Source organism: Aotus nancymaae, unplaced genomic scaffold (assembly GCF_030222135.1).
Source record: "Aotus nancymaae isolate 86718 unplaced genomic scaffold, 86718_ANA_hifiasm-v0.15.2.pri h1tg000041l, whole genome shotgun sequence".
NCBI classification, from domain to species: Eukaryota; Metazoa; Chordata; class Mammalia; order Primates; family Aotidae; genus Aotus; species Aotus nancymaae.
This window is the reverse complement of record NW_026988455.1, coordinates 37,005,546-37,030,103: the sequence shown is the minus strand read 5'-3', so window position 1 is coordinate 37,030,103 and position 24,558 is coordinate 37,005,546. Positions and strand designations below refer to the sequence as shown.

At 42.4% G+C, this 24,558-nt stretch overlaps 1 protein-coding gene across 2 annotated transcripts in view; it reads left to right on the top strand.

Moving 5' to 3' along the window:
- The window catches only part of PCSK5 (proprotein convertase subtilisin/kexin type 5), a 472,843-nt gene that overhangs the window by 325,770 nt on the left and 122,515 nt on the right, over positions 1–24,558 (top strand). For both annotated transcript variants that reach the window (XM_064361641.1, XM_064361640.1), the window contains exon 21: positions 19,204–19,306. In XM_064361641.1, coding sequence (XP_064217711.1) covers positions 19,204–19,306 — 103 coding nt within the window. The remainder of the gene's footprint in view (positions 1–19,203; positions 19,307–24,558) is intronic.

Genomic DNA, 24,558 nt, shown 5'->3' with positions numbered 1-24,558 from the left:
ATAAAGATGTTCTTTGAAACCAATGAGAATGAAGATACAACGTACCAGAATCTGGGACATATTTAAAGCAGTGTGTAGAGGGAAATTTATACACTAAAAACCCACAAGAGAAAGGAGGAAAGATCTAAAATTGATACCCTAAAGTCATGATTAAAAGTACTAGAGGAGCAAGATCAAACAAATTCAAAAGCCAGCAGAAGACAAGAAATAACTAAGATCAGAGCAGAACTGAAGGAGATAGAGACACAAAAAAACTTTCAAAAAAAAAAATAAATAATGAATCCAGAATCTTGTTTTTTGAAAAGATCAACAAAAAAAAGATAGACTGCTAGCCAGAGTAATAAAGAAGAAAAAAGAGAAGAATCAAATAGATGCAATAAAAAATGATAAAGGGGATATCACCACCAATTCCACAGACATAAAAACTACCATCAGAGAATACTATAAACACCTCTATGCAAATAAACCAGAAAATCTAGAAGAAATGGATAAATTTCTGGACACTTACACACACTCAAGACTAAACCAGGAAGCAGTCAGATTCCTGAATAGACCAATAACAAGGTCTGAAATTGAGGCAGCAATTTATAGCCTACCAACTAAAAAAAGTCCAGGACCAGACAGGTTCACAGCTGAATTCTACCAAAGGTACAAAGAGGAGCTGGTTCCATTCCTTCTGAAACTATTCCAAACAAAACAAAAAGAGGGAGTCCTCCCAAACTCATTTTATGATACCAACATCATCCTGATACCAAAACCTGGCAGAGACACAACTAGGAAAGGCCAATATTCATGATTAACACTGATGCAAAAATCCTCAATAAAATACTGACAAACTGAATCCAACAGCACATCCAAAAGCTTATCCATCACGGTCAAGTTGGCTTCATCCCTGGGATGCAAGGCTGGTTCAACATATGCAAATCAATAAACGTAATCCATCACATAAACAGAACCAAAGACAAAAATCATATTATTATCTCAATAAATGCAGAGAAGGTCTTTGACAAAATTCAACAGCCCTTTATGCTAAAACCTCTCAATATACTAGGTATCGATGTAAAATATCTCAAAATAATAAGAGCTATTTATGACAAACCCACAGACAATATCATACTTAATGGGCAAACCTGGAAGCATTCCCTTGAAAACTGGCACAAGACAAGGATGCCCTCTCTCACCACTCCTGTTCAACATAGTATTGGAAGTTCTGGCCTGGACAATCAGGCAAGAACAAGAAAAAAAGGTATTCAATCAGGAAAAGAGGAAGTCAAATTGTCTCTATTTGCAGATGACATGATTGTATATTTAGCAGACCCCATAGTCTCAGCCCAAAATCTCCTTAAGCTGATAAGCAACTTCAGCAAAGTCTCAGCATACAAAGTCAATGTGCAAAAATCACAAGCATTCCTATACACCAATAACAAACAAACAGCCAACTCATGAGTGAACTCCCAGTCACAATTGCTACAAGAGAATACAATACCTAGAAATACAAATAACAAGAGATGTGAAGGACCAAGGAGACCTACAAACCACTGCTCAAGGAAATAAGAAAGGACACAAACAGATGGAAAAACATTCCATGCTCATGGTTAGGAAGAATCAGTGTTGTGGAAATGGCCATACTGCCCAAAGTAATTTATAGATTCAATGCTATCCCCATCAAGCTACCATTAACTTTCTTCAAGAATTGGAAAAAAACGCCTTAAATCTTATATGGAACCATAAAAGAGCCTGCATAGCCAAGACAATCCTAAGCACAAAAAAAAAAAAAAAAAAAAAAAACAAAGCTGGAGTCATCACACTACACTACCTGACTTCAACTATATCTATATCAAAGCTACAGTAATCAAAACAGCATGATACTGGTACCAAAACAGATATATAGACCAATGGAACAGAATAGAGGCCTCAGAAGTAATGCCACACATATACAACCGTCTGATCACAAACCTGACAGAAACAAGCAATATGGAAAGGATTCCCTATTTAATAAATGGTGTTGGGAAAACTAGCTAGACATATCCAGAAAACTGAAACTGGATCCCTTTCTTACACCTTATACAAAAATTAACTCAAGATGGATTAAAGATTTAAATATGAGACCTAACACTATAATAACCCTAGAAGAAACCTAGCAATACCATTCAGGACATAGGCATGGGCAAAGACTTCATGACTAAAACACCAAAAGCAATGGCAACAAAAGCCAAAATAGACAAATGGAATCTAATTAAACTAAAGAGCTTCTGCACAGCAAAAGAAACTATCATTGGAGTAAACCGGCAACCAATAGAATGGGAAAAGATTTTTGCAATCTACCCATCTGACAAAGGGCTAATATCCACAGTCTACAAAGAACTTAAACAAATTTACAAGGAAAAAAAAAAAAAAAAACACCCCATTAAAAAGTGGGAGAAGGATATGAACAGACACTTCTCAAAAGGAGACATTTATGCAGCCTACAAACATATGAAAAAAAAAAGCTCATCATCAATGGTCATTAGAGAAATGCAAAACCACACTGAGATACAATCTCACACCAGTTAAAGTGGTGAGCATTAAAAAATGAGGAGACAACAGATGCTGGAGAGGATGTGGAAAAATAGGAATGCTTTTATACTGTTGGTGGGAGTGCAAAGCAGTGTGGTGATTCCTCGAGGATCTAGAAATTGAAGTACCATTTGACCCCGCAATCTCATTACTGGGTATATACCCAAAGGATTATAAATCATTCTATTATAAAGACATATGCACACATATGTTTATTGCAGCACTGTTCACAATAGCAAAGACTTGGAACCAACCCAAATGCCCACCAAAGACAAACTGGATAAAGAAAATATGGCACATATACACCATGGAATACTATACAGCCATAAAAAAGGATGAGTTCATGTCCTTTGCATGGACATGGACAAAGCTGGAAACCATCATTCTCAGCAAACTGATACAAGAACGGAAAACCAAACACCACATGTTCTCACTCATAAGTGGGTGTTGAACAATGAGAACACATGGACACAAGGAGGGGAACATCACACACTGGGGCCTGTTGGGGGTGGGGGGCTAGGGGAAGGATAGCAGTGGGTAGGGGGATAAGGGAGAGATAGCATTAGGAGAAATACCTAATGTAGATGACGGGGTGATGGATGCAGCAAACCACCATGGCACCTGTATACCTATGTAACAAAACTGCACGTTCTGAACATGTACCCCAGAACTTAAAGTATCATAAAAAATAAAAACAAATCAAATACATATTCCTATCCTGAAAGGCACTTAGCTGGGTTAGTAGAAGATACTCCTCACTGCACCCGCCATGAGCATTCACTCCCAACAAGCACTACACCTTGTACCTGCTAATGCTGGTTCCTCTTTTACCTAGAGCTTCATAAATGATTGAATAACAGCTATCCTTGGGACCATTTAGAAGGGCCACAAAATCCCAGCCACTGAGACCACTGTAATAAAAGCCCTTTGTAACAACTTGCCTTCTCCTCATGTGAGTTTTATGCCAAGTGCACAGCTACAGATGTGCAACTCTTCCACCAAACAGCTCTGCTGGCCAAGGACAGGAAGGCCGCTCTGCAGGAATGTGTAGGTGATGACATTTTTTTCATCATTTTGGTACCTAAACATGACACTCTATAGGCCAACAATGAAACACACTCCTGATTGTTTATGGCGTGGCTGTAGGTGGAACAGGCTGTGAATGTCTGCACTATGTTTTGCTCCATCAACTCTTGTTATATGGGTTGATATAGGAAGAGAGATAACAGGAGTTTTGTGTTAGAGAACACAGCCACCCAGCATTCAGCAGGGTCAAAACACTGCCTGTGGCACGTGGTCAAACGCACAGTGCTACACCAGGAGTTGCTCAGTTTCAATACACCTGCTAGATCATTCCAACAAGCTTCCCTATATTCCCACGTTTTGCCGCTGCTACCGTCATTTCTTTACTCACTCAAGTTTAAGTCCATCGACATGACTCCTTTTTCTCCCTCACTTCCCATATGCAAGCCATCACCATTTCTCAGTAATCATAGCATTTATTCACCACTTATTATATTCCAGACAAACCCTGTGCTAAGTGCCTTTAAATAATTTATCAATTTTAATCATTACAACAATTTTCTGAGGTAGGGCTATTCTTATATTTTTTTGCAGCTATGGAAAGGAGGGTTAGAGAAGTTAAGGAGCAAGCCCAAAACATCACACAGATGGAAAGTGGCAGAGTTGGAATGTGGATGTGGCTTTCCCAGCCACTTACATACCACAGTTTCTCCTGTAGAACATTAATGTTCTTATTTGCCTCTCCTTTATGTGCCACGTTGATGTTTCCAAAGCACTGTCACAAAGCATATCATTTGATCCTCTAAGTGGAGCAGAGAGCTAGGCAGGACATGTATCATCATTATTTCCACAGAAGTGACTAGGCCTCCCAGGGTTTCACTGACTTGCTCAAAGCCACGAGTCCAAGCCTTGGACTCAGATCTTCTCTCTTTTCATTATCCTCATAAATATCATGCTTTTTGTTCAGAGAAGCTGATTCCTCTGTAATGACCCATGTATGAAATTTCATGGGAGGCCAGATTAACACTACTACAAAGATGTTTCTGGTAGTTGAAGTTTTCCCAAAATGGAAGAGGAGGTAGTGAGTTCTTCTTCCTTTTTGGTATTCATTCAAACACTGAGCAGTCACTGGGGTAGAAAATCGTTGAGGGAATTCAACCCATTTCCTGGGGGTGGGGTAAATAAAGGCAGCTAGAGTAGATGAGTTCTAAAGTCCGTCTCTCCCTGAGATCCAACGCCTCAATTTTCTGGGGACCACTCTGTCCTCATCATTTTTGTTGTAGTCATTCCATTCCCTCACCCTGGCTTACTGCAGCCATCTCCTGGTTGATTTTCTGGACTTTGTGGTCTTTCAATTCATTAAGTGTCCCTTGGCCAGGGTGATCTTCACCAAAGTTGTGCTCAACATAGACTTTATCTCTAAATCTTCAGTGGGTCCCTTTAACCAGCCATACCTACCTGATGCACCTCTAATCGATGTTCCATTAACTGTCTACATTCTCTATCCAAGGTAATTTTTTATATCCCCCAAACTCAGTTTCTACTTCAGTCAACCCAATCACCTGCCTGCTCCCAGAGACATCAGACTTATTCTACCTTCACCCTTCGCTTTCCTTGTCTCTCTCCTAAAACATCCTCCACTTTCCTTCTTGCCCACTTAACCACATTCACCCTTTCATGCCCAAGGCAATCTCATTTTCAGTTCAACAAACAAAACATTTGAATGAATTCTTCATACTTAGGACAATCTTCCACTCATGTAGTGAGTCCACAGAGACCCCAAGATAAGCAAGAGATGGCCCTGTCCTTGGGGAAGAGTACAATCAGAACCTACTGCTCTGGACAAGCCTTAGATTTGAACACTTCATTCTACATTGGCTAGTTTATTGGTAGTTGATGTGAGCTGATTCCGTCTCTTCCACAAAGGGTAGAGAGCCTTCTTCCACCATCCCACGCCCATGCGAGAAAATGGTAGGCAAGCACACAGTTCCAAGTGACATGATTAAGGAGTTTTGCATGTTTGACTTTATCCCCACATTCACACACACACACCTGTGTGCATGCAGCCACCCAATGATTGGAATTTCTAGCATATTGGAAGGGGTGTGGCATTTATAGATTAAATCTCATCTCTACTACTTTCTTGGAAAAGGGGTATAGCAAAACTCTGGTTAAAAGAGGAGAGTTTGGAGTCTGACTTCTTGGTTTAAGTCCCAGCTCTGCCAACGGCCAGGTGGCCTTAACAGGCCACTTAATGCCTCATTGCCCCAGCTTTCTCAGCAGCAACAAAAAAGGCAGGCATTGGGGATGATTTAAAAAACAAGCAGTATACAATGCCTTCCTCCCAACAGGTTCAAGTTACTGGAAGGATCAAGTAAGTTAGTATGTGTGGAGCACTCAGAACAATTCCTAGCATACGGTAATCATGAAATAGTGTTAGCTGTTCTTTTTATTGCTAATTCAGTAACCTTGGACAGACTGCTTAAATTTCCTGAGTCTCAGTTTCCTCATCTGTAAGATGAGAGCAATGCTCACCTCCATAAGCTGACTCTGAGAATTAAATGTGAAAATATTGAGAAAGCTTTTCTAGAAAAGCTTCCCTTATCTTCGACCCACGGCCTGGGCTTAAACTCCCCAAACACAAATACAACTTCTCTCTCTACTTCTTTAGCCGTTTTGCAAGTCTATCATTCATGCTACTGTAGTAAGCCGGTTCTTTTTATTCCATAGAAAATGTTGGCCTCTGACAAATTCATCTTTAGAAAATTACAACCTGAATGACACTGGACAACTGCATAAGCCAAAGACTGTTCACGTTCCCCAAGCCCATAGGCAGCTTTTCCAACAGCCCATCCCTGCCCATTTTGGCAAACTCTGCACAGCAGAGAGAGGAATTAGCCCTCCCCAGAAAGGTATGGGGCCCCAGGCACATCACACCATGTAAAATCTGGTTACGATAAATATCAAGAGCAGCCTTGAAAGCAAAAAGAAGTCAAAGCAGGTCAGACAGCAGCTGGAGGGAGTTTGGGAAGGGGAGGAGGGCCTGAGTCACCAGCTCTGCCTGAGATGAACACTAGAATCAAGTCTCCGGGGAAAGGCAGGCTTCCTGAGCCATGGAATGCTATGCCTGCTTGGTAGCTGCAGACCTAAGCCATGGGCTAGGCTTTGAAGACCGAGAACCCCCTAAATGGGGTCCAGACTTGTTTCTCTGGTTGCTTTTTCCCTAGAGATGCTGTTAAACAAGCCCCCAAAAGGACAGTGACTTACCTAGTTCAGGAAGGTGCAGTGGCCTCCAGGGCAGACGCTGAGGGTCTGCTTGGGGTGGGCTTGATACTAATGGAGAGTAGAAGCCAGGTGCGGTAGCTCACGCCTGTAATCCTAGCACTCTGGGAGACCAAGGTGGGCAGGCAATCCTTCTCCATAAGGATCACCTGAGGTCAGGAGTTTACGACCAGCCTGGGCAACATGGCGAAACTCTGTCTCTACTAAAAATGCAAAAATTAGCTGGGTGTGGTGGTACGCACTTGTAGTCCCAGCTACTCGGGAGGCTGAAGCAGGAGAATCACTTGAACCTGGGAGGCAGAGGTTGCAGTGAGCCAAGATCATGCCACTGTACTCTAGCCTGGGTGACAGAGCGAGACTCTGTCTCAAAAAATTAAAAATAATAATAATAATGAAGAGTAGAGTCAGACTCCAGCAGGGGAGAGTTCGAAGACACCGCAAATCAACTCTTCTACTGGAGGGAATGAATTGTTCTAGAGGCCATGTAGACTTTCTAGAGCTGCAATGTTTGTTTCTGGTGAAGTCAGGTTTTTTGCAAGCTCCTCCTCTGTTCTCTACATGTCTCCACAGGACTTCTCTATAGGGCTAGGCTGAGAAGGCAAGTTCTCAGGTCTATATGGTGGAGGGAGACAGAGGCTACAATGTCACCTGTGGAACCACGCTCTCTACAGCATAGATGGGGTGGAGGGAAGCATGGAGAGCCTTGAAAGGAGATATCAAGGCATTCAGGAAAGGAAAAAAGCAAGAATGCATTGAGTCATCCCACTCTGACATGTTTTGATGAGTCAGGCATCCTCTACTGATGTTACTAATGTCAAAGAAACAATTCCTTGGGTTTATATTGAGGTTGCACCAACTCCTGACCACTGTGCTAAGAGCTGGGTGAAGATCAGTGAACATCACAATGTTATATTACTTTTTTTTTTTTTGAGACGGAGTTTCGCTCTTGTTACCCAGGCTGGAGTGCAATGGCGCGATCTCGGCTCACCGCAACCTCCACCTCCTGGGTTCAGGCAATTCTCCAGCCTCAGCCTCCTGAGTAGCTGGGATTACAGGCACGTGCCACCATGCCCAGCTAATTTTTTGTATTTTTAGTAGACACGGGGTTTCACCATGTTGACCAGAATGGTCTCGATCTCTTGACCTCGTGATCCACCCGCCTCGGCCTCCCAAAGTGCAGGGATTACAGGCGTGAGCCACCGCGCCCATCATATTACTCTCAAGAGCTTTCCCCGTAAGGCAACAAGAGGGATAATAGTAAGCAATAGAGGAAAAGCTGACTTGCCTTTCTGTCCTATATTAGTTTCAGGTGCCCATAATTTTTTAGCAAGTGAATTGTTCTAGAACTGTGGATTTAGTGTTGGGGGGTCAAAGGGAAGGGGGCTGCCATTTCCTGAATAGAACTTTGGTGCCAAACAGAATCATGCCTGGGTAATAAAGTTGGAGTCTGTTTTCTTAAGGGGTCCCTGAACAGCTGTAGAGAAAAGAAATCCTTTGGGCCTATTTTATTTACACTCACTATGCATTTCTTTTTTTGTTTTTGAGATGGAGTCTCGCTCTGCCACCCAGGCTGGAATGCAATGGTGCAATTTTAGCTCACTGCAACCTCCGCCTCCCAGGTTCAAGCAATTCTCCAGCCTCAGCCTCCCAAGTAGCTGGGAATACAGGCATGTGCCACCACTTCTGGCTAATTTTTTGTAATGAGTAGAGATGGAGTTCCACTATGTTGGCCAGGCTGGTCTCAAACTCCTGACCTCAGGTGATCCACCCGCCTCGGCCTCCTAAAGTGCTGGAATTACAGGTGTAAGCCACCATGCCTGGTCATTAGTATGCTTTTCTAAATCAACCACAGTATGAGAAGGAATAATATTACCTGATACTAGGCAGGAGACAAACAGGGAACTAACAAAGTCTGGAGTAACTGATCTCATTTTATGAAGCTGAAGAAAGATTAAGTAAATTATTCAAAGCCACCAGACAGTAAGAAGTGAGGTGAACGTTGGATGTTTTTAAAGGTCTCTCTGGTGTTTGCTTTCTGGTGTTACTTATCTGAGGGACCCAGTTTTCTTCACTGGAGTATCAACAGCTCAATGTTACTGAGTGCTTACTAGTGTGCCAGTATATTTCAAAGCACATTTCACATGTTAACTAATTTAATCCATCTGACCATTTTCTGACATAGTTGTGAATCTCACCATTTTACAGATGAGCTGACCCAGGCTCAGAGAGGTTATAGAGCTTGCCCAAGGTTACACAGCTAGCCAAGGCAGAGCTGAGGTTCACATCTAGGACACCTGGTTCCAGGTACAGGCAATTCACCTGTCTCACCTTTTGGGGAAAGGCATGCTTCCAATTGGGGCGAAGATAGCTCATGGTCATCTGAGCACACAGCGGAAATGAGAGGAATCTCAATAAAGAGAAAGAGGCATCCTCTCTACTGTGGAGCCAGTGAGTTCTAATCCTGGATTCCACACACTGGAAAGCCCAAAGCTCTGGTGGGATGCAAACCACGGGGAAGGACATTGGTAAGCAAGGAAACACCTGAGCTCTCTGACACCTGGATTTGGAAGCCTCCTGCCCCTCCACACCACATTCCCCATCCCCACCCATACACATGCCGCTGCCCTCACTTTCATTCTCACCTGTTTATGTGCCCCACCCCGATGAGACGGAGAGGACTGTACAATTTGTCCTGATACCTGCCAAGTAAGGGAGCCCCCACCCACTCAGTGAAGAAGCAGGTACAATCCAAGTGCAGTGACCACTTCATGGAGGACCAAGGATCCCAAATTCTGAACCTGACTTGATGAAACCCTGTTAGGGAAAAGCCCCATCTGATATTCACCTATTTCTGACCAACTTTGACCTCAGTAGCCTGAAAAGGGCACGGCCATGGCTCTGGAACTTTCCACAGCACAGTGCAGGAAAAGCTGGTTTTGTTCTGGTATAGGGAGACTGTCTCCAAGAGATGCTAATGATAAAAAAGGATGTGTGTAGGTTGCATCCGCAGCCCAATTGCTTTGCGAGGTCATTGTGCTCTGTCCGGAGGGTCATTAATTTTAGCTGCCTCACTGCCACCCACATATGCAACCAATATATTCTTCAAGTCCCCTGAGGGGACTTGAAGAAAAAGAGCAATTTGGGATCGAGTCTGACCAGGGTTTAGACAACGTTCACACAAGGTTAACATTCTGATGCTTAAATTCCCTATTAAATCAAATGGAGCTGAGACCTATATCTACCCTATGTAATTATCTGAGATTTAATGAGATAACACAATTAAAGAAACAGAATAACTAACCTCTGCCACCCATTCTTCTGGTGCCACAGGTCTGTTTTCTTGTTTGATCCCCACCACATCCTATGAGAGAGAGAGAGAGAGAGAGTATTATCCACATTTTACAGAAGAGGAATGTCCAGGAAATATGTGATTTGATTAATTTCATACAGGTGGAGAAGGAAGGGACCCAAAAATGTAACCCAGGATGGGATGACTCCAAAATGTGTAGACTTACGTAACGTAGTGCTTCTTACTATGCTGACTCACAGTAGACACGGAACAAACGTTGATTACCTTCTGTATTTCCACACTTAGTCTTTTTTTTTTTTTTTTTAAGACGGGGTTTCACCATGTTGGCCAGGCTGGTCTTGAACTCCTGACCTCAGGTGATCCGCCCGCCTCGGCCTCCCAAAGTGCTGAGATTTTTTGAAAGCACAATTTGGTCATTCCCAATAAATCATTGGGCAGCCTGACTCATCAAATGCTTCCTCAGTCACCAAGGGACGGAGGCATCTTGGGTGCTGCGTTCCATACAGACCTGGGCAAACCTGAGGATCTCTTTAAGTTAGACAGTGTTAATAAGGGCCAGTGAGACACTAAACTGTCAGTTACAAAGCTGGGACCAGACAGTGCAGCCAGAGCCCCAGGCCTTGGCATGCAACTCCTCCTCTTTCCAGGGGCTTCTCTTTTTTCTTAATAAGAGATTTGGCTGAAATGTTTGAGCACTTGCAGTCAGGGCATAAAGAAAGTGGAAAGGACTGTGGGAGAGGAATGATGAGCCAGCACTTCCTATGTGTTGATGCAGAGAAAGAGAAAGAGGGTAATTTGAGGATGTTCCTTCCCATGGGGCAATGGAGAAGAGAAAGCCACGCTGCAGTGGTATTTTCAAGGGATTTAAGAGCAAGTTATAAAAGCTGTGAGGGAGGTTCATTGGGTTACTAGAGAAACAAAAGTCTCATCCACGTGTCCGTGTTTCAGCACTTAAAAGCCATAGCAGGGAACATTTGGGAGCTTAACAGCAATTAAGCTGCACGGGAAGGACTTGGGGTTTTAACTATCAGTGCACTAGCACCCCTGTGTAGTTCAGAACGTCAGGAAGGCTCTGTGGCACGCTCCTGAAAATTTCACCTACCATCTTCATCACTCCAAAGAGAAAGGAAATGGCACATCCCTTAAGGCCTGGCAGTGTCGTGCTCACTCATGGGAAGAGCTCTCAACAGCAGGGTCCCTTCTCCTGTCGTGGGCTTGTGTCTCAGGCGGAGAGAGGCCCCTTTCTCCAGGCCCTCAGCCCTTCCAAGTCATTCACTTTCTGAGTAAGCGTCTCCCAAGGGTAACTTGCATCAGGTTGTTGGTGCTGCTTTCTGAAACGTAAATAAGTTATTTTCTCAAATTATGCTCACTTATTTCTGTCATCACGTATTAAAACTTAGATATCGCTTCACTGTGAATGCCCAGATACTCTACTGTTCTCCCCACTAGGGTGGGACCACCGCGGCCACAAATAGAGGAGGCAGCTGGGGATAAAATCGTAACTCTGATGAATAGACTGAGTGCACTAGTAAACCTGTAGAAAATCTAGGCTCACTTACAGGAATAGCACAAGACAGACCACTAAATAAAGAGACTGTCAAGAAGTGTTTCACACCTAACATGGCCAATAAATGGATTCCCATCCACCAACAATGTTTTTCATGATTTTCCTCATCCACAGGATCAATGAGAAATTTTGTAAATTTATTTTGTTTAATTGCAGACAATAATCACTCTCAGGGCCAGGCACGGTGACCCATGCCTGTAATCCCAGCACTTTGGCAGGCCGAGATGGATGGATCACCTGAGGTCAGGAGTTCAAGACCAGCTTGGCCAACATGGTGAAACCCTGTCTCTACTAAAAATACAAAAATCAGCTGGTGTGGTGGCGGGTGCCTGAAATCCTGGCTACTCAGGAGGCTGAGGAAGGAGAATGGCTTGAACCTGGAAGGTGGAGGTTGCAGTGAGCCAAGATTGCACCACTGCACTCCAGCCTGGGTGACAGAGTGAGACCTCGTCTCAAAAAAAAAAACTGCACTCAGGCCTTTTACCTCCACCCCACCCCCAGCACCCACCCCTTGGGTCTGGTCATGCAACCAGTTGTTTAGAAACTTAAAAAAAAATTGACACATAAAAATCATGTGTATTTATGGTGTATAGCATAATGTTTTGAAATATGCATACATTGAGTTAATTAATATACACATTACCTCACATACTTATTTTTTGAGCATGGTGAGAGCACTTAAAATCTACTCTTGGTGATTTTCAAGTACATAACACATTGTTACCAACTCTAGTCACTATGTTGTATAATCAATCTCTTGAACTTATTCCTCCTGTCTAACTGAAATGTTGTATCCTTTGACCCAAATCCCCCCAATCTTCCCCACCACGATGGACAGCTGTTACCCTAACTATGGTTGTGAGCTATTTCTGTGGAGCCAGTTTATTTGTTTTTAACAGAATTAAAAAACATAGAAAAATCCCTGTCCAGACCCTCAACCAAGTTAATTCATTCAAAAAAGTATTTCTGGGTTCCTCTTAGGAACTTAATAGCCTAATGGGCAGAACAAACTGCTTTTAAATCTCAGCTTACTTGATACATGGAATTGTCTTTTAAAGAATGCTGGGCATTTTAACAGAGAAAATAAATGTGGAGGCTGTAATCAATCATTGAGTAAATCTGCTTTGTGTAACATGCCTGCTCAAAGTTCATTTGTTTCACAGTCAATTCCTTTTTGATGCCCTTACCTCATCAAGTGGTTGAGCTGAGGCATGTACTCAGTTCTTTCTTCTTATAAATAGCAAAGCTACTTGGAACACTAAGGGAGGAAATGAATCCATACCAGCAAATATCGTAGAAAGAGCATGGGCTCAGTCTCAGACACACCTGGATCACAGCCCAACTCTGCCACTTACTTACTTGAATGAACTTTTGCAAGATTTTTTAATCTCCCCGAGCCTCAGTTTCTTGTTTATAAAAGAGGCTGTTGTCTGGATTAAATATGACATAGAACAGCACTTGTAATACGGTAGGTGTCCATGAATAAGAGCTTGTGTGATTGCGACACCACCACTACATTCAGGTGTGTTGGCCAAGACCTCACTTTGCATACACTATTTTAACCGCCTGACTGTGGTCAAGGGCCAAACGATGGTGGAAACTAGAAAGATCAACTCTTAATTCTGCCCTTTGAACAACATGTAGGCTGAAGGAAAGTAAATATTTGAGTATGTGTTGGATCTACAATTTACGATCCATCCTTTTTGTAGGAGTGCCAACCCATGAGGTTGCCAGAGTAGCATTTCAGAGCATCTGCACAAACCACACAGATCAATGCCAGTGCCTGCCTGAGAATGAAAAAGCAATGGGACCAGGAAGGATAAGTCTTGTCAATCAAAGAAAGAATATGCAGAAAGGACAAGGGCAAGTTGTCCTTGAGAAGATGGGATAGAGGTTTCCTCCAGACACCTCCAGGCTAGAGAGGCAGAACCCTCCTTCTAGCTGCCTAATGTTCATTCTGTCTTCAGTGCATCCTTGAGGAAAGAAAGAAGACAGAGTTTTCCATCTGCCAGATGTCTCCCTTATCCCAAGTTTTATTCATGTATTCATTTATTTCCATTATCACAGGAGGTCTCCCGAGTCTCACTTTAACAGACTGGCTTCCCAAGATGGTGGATTGGTTGATATTCTTTGGATCCATCCCCAAAAGACAGGCAATACTGATTTTTTTGGGGGGCGGGGGGGCGCTAAAATGAAGTATTGGCCTGCTAAGGCACAAACTCTTTGTGTAGACTTTTAAAAATAATTATGGTAAAATATTCATAACATATATTTACCATTTTAACTATTTTTAGTGTGTAGTTCTGTGGCATTAAGTACATTCACATTGCTGTGTAACCAGTACCATGACCAGACCTCTGTCATCTTCTTCCACTGAAACTCTGGACCCATTCAATAACCCCTTCTTTCCTCCTACCCTTAGTCCTTGGAAACTGCAATTCTACTTTGTCTCTATCACTTTTTCTACTCTAGGTACCTCATATAAGTGAAATAATATAATATTTGTGCTGTTGTGACTGGCTTATTTCACTTAGCATAGTGTCTTCAAGGTTCATCCATGTTGTAGAGTTTGTCAGAATTTCCTTTCTTTTTGAGGCTGCATGATTGTGTTGACTTAAAGTGAAGATGCTGCAGTCTCAGTTGATGGCCTCATAGTTTGAGCCTTGCTATAAAACTTCATGCTTAACAAGGTTATTAAAAATCAACTTATTTCATTAGCACATAAGTAGTTCAAAGTGTTGCTGACCACTTATTGTAGCTGGTGAAAAAAAATATATAGATGTTTTTAATAAAAATTACCTTCACATAATTGTATCTTAAGTTGGAAACTATGTGTTGACATCCTTGCAAAGAGATAGTATTATTTGATTAACACTTGTGATTGTACAATCACTCATACTTTATGATTTCTTGCATCTGAGTGACAAGGTACATACATAGGCCTCACACAGATGTCTACAGATAATTTCATACCCCAAGGCTACTCACTAAAATAACCAGATCAAAAACCAAGCAGCTGGATTCTCATCAAATTCCTCCCACCTTCTCTTACTAATCACCTTGCTAAAAAGTTTTTAAACCCACATCATAACCTATCATATTTTTGTGCTGATTATTTAGGATACATATTTATTCACTAGAATTCTACAAGAAATTTAGCTGTAATCAATAAATATTATGAGGTATAAAAGAAAGCACAGCATTTCTTCAGGAGAGATGAGGCTCTTCTGGCCATGTAAACCTAAAATAATATGATTATACTTCAACGATATTTTGTAACTTTGGATGTTGTGATACACATTCATTATTCTGGAAGACTTTATAAAGTTTACTTAGAATCTAGACTTGTTGATAATATTCTACAGTGTTATGAAGAGATGGAAAAAGCACAGCAAGCCACTTGACTGTAACTTTTTTAAATTTCTAAGTTTTAATTTTTAAGCTGTGTCTTCAACTTTTGAGTTGAAGCATTCCTCTCCATGTGACTATACTTCCTGAATGTCCTTTGAACCATTACAGCATAGGATGAGAAAGGAACTAAAGGGGGAATGGAACCTTTTTGATCACAGGAGAAAGATGATCTGGAAATCATAACAGTGGATGAAGATGCCAGAAAGAAGAGCTTGTAGGATGAGGTGGAAAACAAAATACTGGCCCCTGAAGGCTTTGTTAAAAGTGACTGTTTGTAAGAATTTTGTATATCATGCCTGTCATAAACATTCAGCTTCATTGTGCAATGAAGACAGATGACAAGAATTTGCTGCTCCAACAACAACAACAAAAATAAAGCAACTTCTCTGTGTCCTTAGAATCTGGTTTCTTCAGTTCCAAACACGCAGTGAAAACTTGTGCCTGTAAGGGCTAGAGGCAGTTGTTTATGTAACTAACTGGACATCTACATAAACATGAGAATGGGAGAAGCTTCCTCTCGTCTCATCTGTTCTAAAGCCAGAGCTTGTTCTAACATGAAGAGGCATGCAGACTTGAGGGACATGCACAGTTAAGCTGTCTTACACTGACTCTCTTACATAAGCTTCAAGGTCATGAAGTTTTCACCATTTTGTTTCCAAATAGGAGGAGGGAAAAAACAAGTTCTAAGAGTCCCTTACCAGGGAGGAAAAGGGCTTGGGAAGGTTTTAGGTTAGGGGAAAACTTTTGTAGATCAGACAAGGATGGGAGATGTGAAGAAGAGATTGAAGACAGAGGAACTGGTGGAGAAATATCCTGAGGAAAGAAGATTATAACAGTAGATGGGGAATTGACAATGGTCAAGAAAACAGGCATATCTTTCTTGGAGAAAGAAGATAAGTAAAAAGCCAAGGAGAAGACAGAGATGAATTTTGACACTGCAGAAAAAAAAAAAAAAAAAAAAAAAAAAAACGCCAAGGGGACTCAGACATCTTATTAGCAAATGAGGAGCTCATGTCTCCTTTTGAAGAAGAATGGGTGGAACTTGGGCTTTGGGATGGCTTGGCCTACCCCAAGTTGGGGATGCAAGGTGGAGACTGGAAGAGATGAATGAAGCGATAATCATTCAGTGATAGGGAGTCACCTGGGATGATATAGACTCATAGTGGGGCATAAGAAGGTGTGTTTGGAGGATGCATTTAAAATCTTGCAGATGGGGTAATCTTTAGTGGTCATATCTAAGACAGCACATTGTAAGTGCCAGTAGAGGCCACTGTAGTTGAGTAGATTGAGGACATGCAAAGCCAGGGTATTAAAGCCACCTACTGGCTTATGGAAGCCGAGGAGAAGGCAAACAAGAGATACAGAAGAGAATTTAAATTTTTCACAGTTATATCTTAATAAGTCTTCCCTAACCTAACAATGCCTCATCTGTATGATAAAGAAGACTTTGGGCACAGTTATGATATAACTCTCAGAACCTCTAAGTAGCATTTGACTTAGTGGAACAAGGCATTTTAGTTTAAAATCCTATCCTCCTATTGGATCTGATACATCATAGAAAGGAGGCTGGATGAACATGAGGAGTTGGAAGAACCAAACCACTGTGTCCGTTCCTATAGGCACTGATGTCAGGGCAAAGTAACTGTCTTTGCCTCTGTGTATAGCAGAGTCCAGTGGACACCCTTGCTCTTCTGTTTTGGTTTTAAATCTGGTCTGTCTGAGGAAGTAGAAGTCCCTTGGTTAGTAATTAGGTTCTAACTATCTCTTTATAGATCATTCTCAAAAAATCTTTGAGAACCCAAGAGCAGGGTCTTTTTAATTTGTATGTCTCTACATCTCCCTTAATAGCTGGCATGTAGGTAGGTGTTAAAAAATATATCCATAGAATGAATGAGTAGATAAGCTGTGCTCTCTAAGAGTCCACAGAATACAATTTTTGTGGGGTTTTAAGCTTCTGTGAGCCTCCTCCATTCTTGTTCCACTCAGCATATATATTTTGAAAGATACATAGATATCATCTAACTGTAAACACAAGTTGTTAGCACTGGCCCCCTTAGGCAAGGTCTACTCCTTCCTACTGAGTCTGCCCTGGGTCTTCTGCTCCAGATTTTGCTAGTACCTGGACTGGTAATCACCCTGCTCAATTGATTGTGCCTCTTAAATCAGTGGAAGCCATAAATAAGAGGTGAAGTGGGGGAAGCCTGAATAAATAAAAAGAAGGCTACATAACTATGATGATGCCTGTAGTAAGTGACACAGTCTCAGCTTGAAATCACCACTCCTGCCAGATGGAAGTTCCAGCTTTTTTCTGCCTTGGGACTACCGGTTACCAAGAATGTAACCAGTCCAGTCAGTGCCTTTGTGTGAGTTAATAAAACGTGTCCCTGTACAGAGGCAGGGGCAACCAACACCAGAGTGCCTGGCAGGGTGAGGCAAACAGGCTGGATGTCAGCCTCCCCTGGACCATTCGGGTGGGTAGGCACCTTGTACAGTGAACAACCTGCATGCCTGTATTCTTTGCCCCTGCTGGTTCTGCACTCTCTTGGGCCTAGGTCTCCTGGGAGGTTCCTACTCAGTCCCGAGGTAAGAATCACAATCCCATTCTAAAAATTGCATATAAGTTTCCCAGTCCAAACTGTACCTTGGTAAAAATGAGAAGACAGAGAGGAACAGAGTCCACAGCATGCAGGATATGCTGCAATTAGATGTTTGTATCACTCTGAACATGCTATTTTTCCTTCAGTTAACAAAACTAATAGAATAACTCTACATGAAAGGCTTTGTCTGCTACATAAAGGCAAACTCTAGTTGTCTCTTCACATTCATCTTTGGGGTTTAGTGCTAGCAAGTATAAAATTTACATATATAAGGTTTGCTTACATGCTAGCTGTACCAGTCCAGTAAAGCGATGGGGGAAAGACAGGGGGATGCACTTCCCTCGTTTCCTCACCAGTCAAGTCTAGGTTTCCAGCTCTTTTCAATGCAACTATGCTAAATCAGGCAGTCAAGCTTGGAGTTTCACTAAGACAACTTGATGAAACCCCGGGCAGGTCCTGCTACCTCGCCCCCTCAGCTGGATCTCAGACTGACAGTGTTTAGACATGCTTACAGGGGCTGTCAGAGTTGGAGGGGGTGAGGTCCAGTGGGGGCCATGTCTCTGCCAAAATTGGAAACCAGTTCTGAGCATGACCAGTTTCTAAACCAGAAAAAATAGCTCTGTGGATCTGACCAAAGAAGCCTGTCAATTTTTTTTAAGACAATGGCAGGTTAGGATGAGTGCAATGTGGGCAGGAGGGTTGGATTCAGCGAGTAGAGTCCCATCTTTGAATCCACGAGATTCACCTTCCATGATATTGGCCTCCTTCTGCCACCTTTGCTGTGGGAGTAATTTCTTAAATATTTCCAAGAAATTTGTGAGGCTGGATTTGCTTCTGTGGCAGGGCCCCATATGTGTTTTTCCTTGGGAAAGGTGAAGTTTTCAATTAAAGGAAGAATTCCCTGGCTACTTCTTTACTATTACTCTTTCAGAGTGAGATGTAGCTCCCAATTGCCCAATGTCAGCCAAGACTCAGCACCCATTCTTCACCAGTTACCATGATTCCTGCACCTCTACCCCACGGGGTGGTAAGACAAGATCTGGGTGGGTCCTGCTCATTGTTTGACTTGATTCAAGACTATAACTGGGGCCTCTGTGGACCAGGAGACCTCAGTTTTTAATGGGAAAGTCAGTAGGAGTTCAGTAAAGGGGTCCGGTGGGAAGCACCCACTTGGCCTTCCCTATTTATAAAATCGGTAACACAAGTTGACTAGATTCAGAAATGTGTCATTGCCTCATAACTTTTTGAGATTCCAACTTCTGGGGACCCTGGGAGAGGAGCAGTTGTTATGATAAGGTCAGGATCTGGGGACTGACAGCTGAAGCCATTTAGGGCCTCTCCTCTCTGTGTTGTCTGTATCACTTTCAGGCAGCCACAGATCTGGCTGCTCTCAGACTGACAGCCCAGGCAGCCTTGCCATGTAGAAATGAAGTAAACAACTAGATTTTATTCCCTAGGAGAATACGTTGACGAGCATGGTCACTGCCAGACCTGTGAGGCCTCATGTGCCAAGTGCCAGGGACCAACCCAGGAAGACTGCACTGCCTGTCCTATGACAAGGTAAGTGGCCTCTCAGAATCTCCTGGTGGTGGGAGCTCATGGATTGCAGGGTGGAGACAGGAAGAACTCACTACCTTAGTGGCACCCCATGGGCCTGGAGAAAAGAACCAAACTCCTTCCCACTCCACAGATATTCTCCTTGGTCTGGGCACAGCTCACCTCTGTAGTATTCTCTCCCCGTGATGCCCAGTTCCCACAAGGACCAGTTCCCTGGACATGGAACAGGTTTCCTCATCAATGAATAGGGTGCTTTTGATGCCACTTTTGATGCCTGAAATCTCATCCTTTTCCGCACAACCTTCCCTCAATCATCATTTCCATCTGCTGGTCAAATATCTACTTATTTCTAGTGTCAGTTCAAGGGCGAACTGTTCTTAAAGGCATTTCTGACCTCTTCCCAGTAAAAAAAAAATTTTGTGCCCTTTTGATCTCTATAAGCTTCCATAAAAGTACCTGTATCCTTTGAAGGTTTTCATTTACAAAGCTATCTCTTCATTAGACTGCAAGCTACTTGAGTTACTAATGTTTGATCTCTAGTACCTACCACAGTTCTGGGATAATAATAGGCACTCAGTAATGTTTGCTAACAGAGTTACTGAGGAAATAGCGAGTATGCAAATGGAATGAGCATCTTTGCTAATATACTGGGAATTTCTAATGAAGAAAGTTGGAGGCCTGTTGCATTTTCAGTCAATGCTCCTCTGAACCCAGCACTGAATATTTGTTGGCTGCTGAGTGTTTCAATGAATGGCCTCATCACTGCCCTGCCCAGTGCAAAGGAAGCAGGTCTCTTGCAGACAAGGATAATGAGGCTGCTCTAGTGGCAGGCAATTTGCATCTCTGGGATGGGCATTCCCTCTGCTTTGCATAATGGTTACTTTGTCCTACTTCTTCTGCAGGACTGTAATAGTCTTGCAAGCGGGTGGTGTGGTGTATTTGTTCCTTTATTCCCCACAGTGATCAACACATAATAATTCAATAAACGTGTTTTATTGAACTTGATGAAGTGTGTAATCAGTATCATAGGTTTGGCTCTCTAAATAGCTCCCTCAGAAAAAGGAAGGAAGAAAGAAAAGAATAAATAAGAGAAGGAAAAAAGAAAAGAAGGAAAAAGAAAGGACCAAAGAAGAAACAAAGGAACAGTTTTAAGAATTCTCAATGCTAACCATGAGCATATTTTCCAAGTGTCTCTTTAAAATAACTATGCCTCTAAACATTGAATTTGCTTTAAAGAGGCATCAGGACATACTCTAGGTTAGGGACAGCATTCCCAAAATGAGGTTCTATTTTTCCTCCAACTCTCCACCATACCAACAATCAAATTCCAATGCATGTTTGGACATCTTTTGAACTAGGGGAATATTTTAGTATTTGTTTACTAAAGCAGCTACCACCCTTCCTTTACAATTTTATAAACCACTGGGTTTAGCTCCTTAAAGACAGTTAAAAACCTGGAGGAAGCAAGTGCCCTCTTTGCTGCTGTATTTAACATGCAAAGCTCTGTGATGCTGGGGTCCTCAATGCCTGACCTAATTTTCCTGCCCAGTCCTAAAGGAGTAACAGAGTCAGTGAACCAATTAAAAACATTTCAAAGTTACCTCTGTTCTGACCCATGCTCAAACATTTTATTTGATCTATTTCAATGAATTCAGAGAGGAAAAAAACTTTTTACTAGATTTCATTCTTTTAGAACATTAAAGCACGAAGAAATTACACCAAGTGCCCTTGTAATGGCTTAATTAGGCCAAGTCAACAATCAGCAAACAGGACCAGCTAACCCTGACATGTCTCTTCCGTTACAGTTCACGTCTCATGCGCGTGCGCGTGCACACACACACACCCTGGGGCCTTGTGGAATACTCAGTGCCAATGTTAACATCATCTCTGCCCAGCTCTTTAGCACTTGGTTCCACTGCCTTCTCCCTTTCTTTCAGCCCTGTTGGTCTGGAATGGTTCACTGCCTATGAAAAGGTCAAGAGCAGAGGCATGAGTTGGGGAGAGAAGCTCTTCTCCTGCAGAGATGAGCTTGCCTGGGCATCTCAGGAATCCATGAATTGGATGACTGGTAGTCCCAGAGATGCCTTGAATTGGTTTTAAGGAAAATTTTCATCAGCCCCATTTTCTACTTTTATAGAGCAAAATATCTATTCTCTTCCACTAGGAAAAATTTGTCGGCATCTGTTGAAAACTGTGGCCATTTGAAAAGGGATTTTTCTTCAAGTTTCTTAGCAATATTTTTGTGGGAGGTTGGAGAATGTGGGGTGGGGCATGGTGGTATCATTCAGTGCCTTCACTTAAGCATAATTGTCTTCCCTATCTTTCTATCTTTAGAAATAATCATCCCATTACAAAAATTGGAGATCTATGCCTTTGTTAGGGTGGACATGGAGGGAATGGTTTAAAGCATGATTATGTACTTGATACGTTCCTAAAATCAAGTCAGCAAGACAGCCCCTTCTCTATGTCAACATGGAAGTGTTCCACGTCTGCTTCCTCTCCAATTTATGAGTGGTTTTTAGTGGTTCCCATGAAAGGGAAATTACCTCTCCCAAGACAAATTACTCCCCCCAATCAATCTGTTATCTAATCTTATAAAACGGCAGTCCCAAACCCCCAGACCATGAACCGGTATTTGTTCATGGCTTATTAGGAGCTGGGCTGCACAGCAGAAGCTGAGCGGCACATGAGCAAGTGAAACTTCACCTGTATTTACAGCCACTCCCCATTGTTCATATTATTGCCTGAACTCCACCTTCTGTCACATCAGCAGCAGCATTAGATTCCCATAGGAGTGCAAACCATATTGTGAACTGCACACATGAGGGATCTAGGTTTTGTGCTCCTTATGAGAATCTAATGCCTGATGATCTGTCATCATCTCCCATCACTCCCAGATGGGACCATCTAGTTGCAGAAAAACAAGCTCAGGGCTCTCACTGATTCTACATTATGGTGAGTTGCATAATTATTACATTATATATTACAATGTAGTAATAATAGAAATAAAGTACACAATAAATGTGATGCACTTGAATCATCCCAAAACCATCCTCTGCCCCCAATTTGTGGAAAAATTGTCTTCCATGAAACCGATCTGTATTAGTCTGTTCTCATGCTGCTATGAAGAAATACCTGAGACTGGGTAATTTATTTAAAAAAAAAGAGGTTTAATGGACTCACAGTTCTGCATGGCTGGGAAGGCCTCAGGAATCTTACAATCATGGCAGAAGGCAAAGGGGAAGAAAGGCTCCTTCACAAGATGGCAGGAAGGAGAAGTGCTGAGCAAAGGAGGAAAATCCCCTCATAAAACCATTAGATCTCATGCAAACTCACTCACTATCATGAGAACATCATGGAGACACCCATCCCATGATTCGGTTACCTCCCCCTGGGTCCCTCCCATGACTCAAGATTATGAGAACTACGATTCAAGATGAGATTTTGGGTGGGGACACAGCCAAACCAAATCACAATCCCTGGTGCCAAAAAGGCTAGGGACCACTGCTATAAAAGATAACATGATGATGGACTGTACATCCCTTTCTCAATTGGTTTTAGCAAGAAAATAAACCCCTAGAATAAATTTGCCCCATTCTTTTCAGCAGAAACTCAAGTAGCTTCCTTGCTTATAATTCTCAGGAAGCTCTTCCACAGTTTTTCTTATAGAAAGATTTTGGGATTTTTTTTGTTTATTTGTTCATTTTAAACCAGCCACATCCAAACTGTTCCTTGAAAAGTCTTCTAGCTCAGTAACTGGTGCCAGGGTGGGGCTGGGATATTCCCTCTTGGCATTAGTGCCATCCACTAAAACTCTGGGCTGGGAGCACACGCATCTCATTCTATGCCATGGTGCAGGGGATCTGTTTTGACATGGACAGCCAGATGTGTGTGAGTGTCTGTTTAGGACTGGGATTCACACTCTGCAGTGGGCCAAAAGGATTCTTCATTCCGTGGTGCTGGGGATGGTTAACAGAATGTGAAGGCCTGGGAATCCAAGAGTGAGGTTGACTTCTGTCTTAGGTTGTTGACTTGAATCCCATTCTGCCTCCAAACAGATGTAAATGACACAGACTTTCAGGGTGTCGGAATGAATGAGATGGAAGACTGTAAGTGACGTGCTACTCAGGATGCCTTGCCACCACCCAACTTTCCTCTAAACCTGGGATTGAAATGGCCCACTCCACAGTTAAGAGTTGGTTCTAGCTCTAGAAACAGTGAGGTTTAAACAAGCCAGTGCCAACACAGGAACAAGCTGCTTGAGGCCTACACCTGACCTTTCATGCGGTGTCCAGCATAAGTGGAGAGGAGTGGTAGAGAGAAAAAGACATCTTCCCTTTCTTCGCAGGCCCACTCAGATCTCCCAGGCCTGGATGGCAGCATCATGCCCAAGGAAGCATGTGCATGCTATGTGCTCGGTGAAGCTCACAATTGATACAATTACTGCTATTCTAAGGGAGCTGTAAGAGATGCCAATTTGGTGTCACCTGTATTACATAGGAATCATTTAGCAGATTCCACGGTAATCCAGACTGTCACTGAGCAGTGATCCCAAAGAGTGCTCACCAGACCAGCAGCACTGGCATCATCTGGAATGTCAGAAATCAGAAATGCAAATTTGACATTCCAATTTGCCAGAAATGCAAATTCTCAGCTGCCTCCCCTCAAGACCCACTAAATTAGGAACTCTGGGTGTGCAGCCCCCAGCTAACTTCACCTTTTCACGTTACCTATCTGACTCTTGCACTTGATAAACATTTTGTATTTTTCTGAACAGAATTCTAGGATATGATTTACTTAATCACATTTGCTGTTATGATTACTTTGCAAAGAATAATGAAGCAAAGCTATAAAAATATTAACAATGACATTAGGTTATATATTATATATATGTAAAACCAAAGTTTTAGAAGCCCATATACTAACTCATCTGTAATTCCCTTTGTAGGTTACAGGCATGGTCAGAAAATAGAGACTACAGTACTCCATGTATCAGGAAATGCTTGCAAAACACAACACTGAAAATCAGAGTTCACTGATTACTTGCAATATACACAGTCCAGGCTTCTAAGTAGCACCTGCGCTGTGAAGCAGTGTTTTATTCTACTGGTCAAGAGCCATTGGAGCTGACATTTCCCTTGCAAAGCGTAAGAATGCTGATAGATAAAGGACGACTATTTCCTGCAAGACCTGTCTCAGAGGCCCACTGAGTGTATGGGAAGTTTAGAGACCTCCCTCTGACTGTTGGCTGGGTT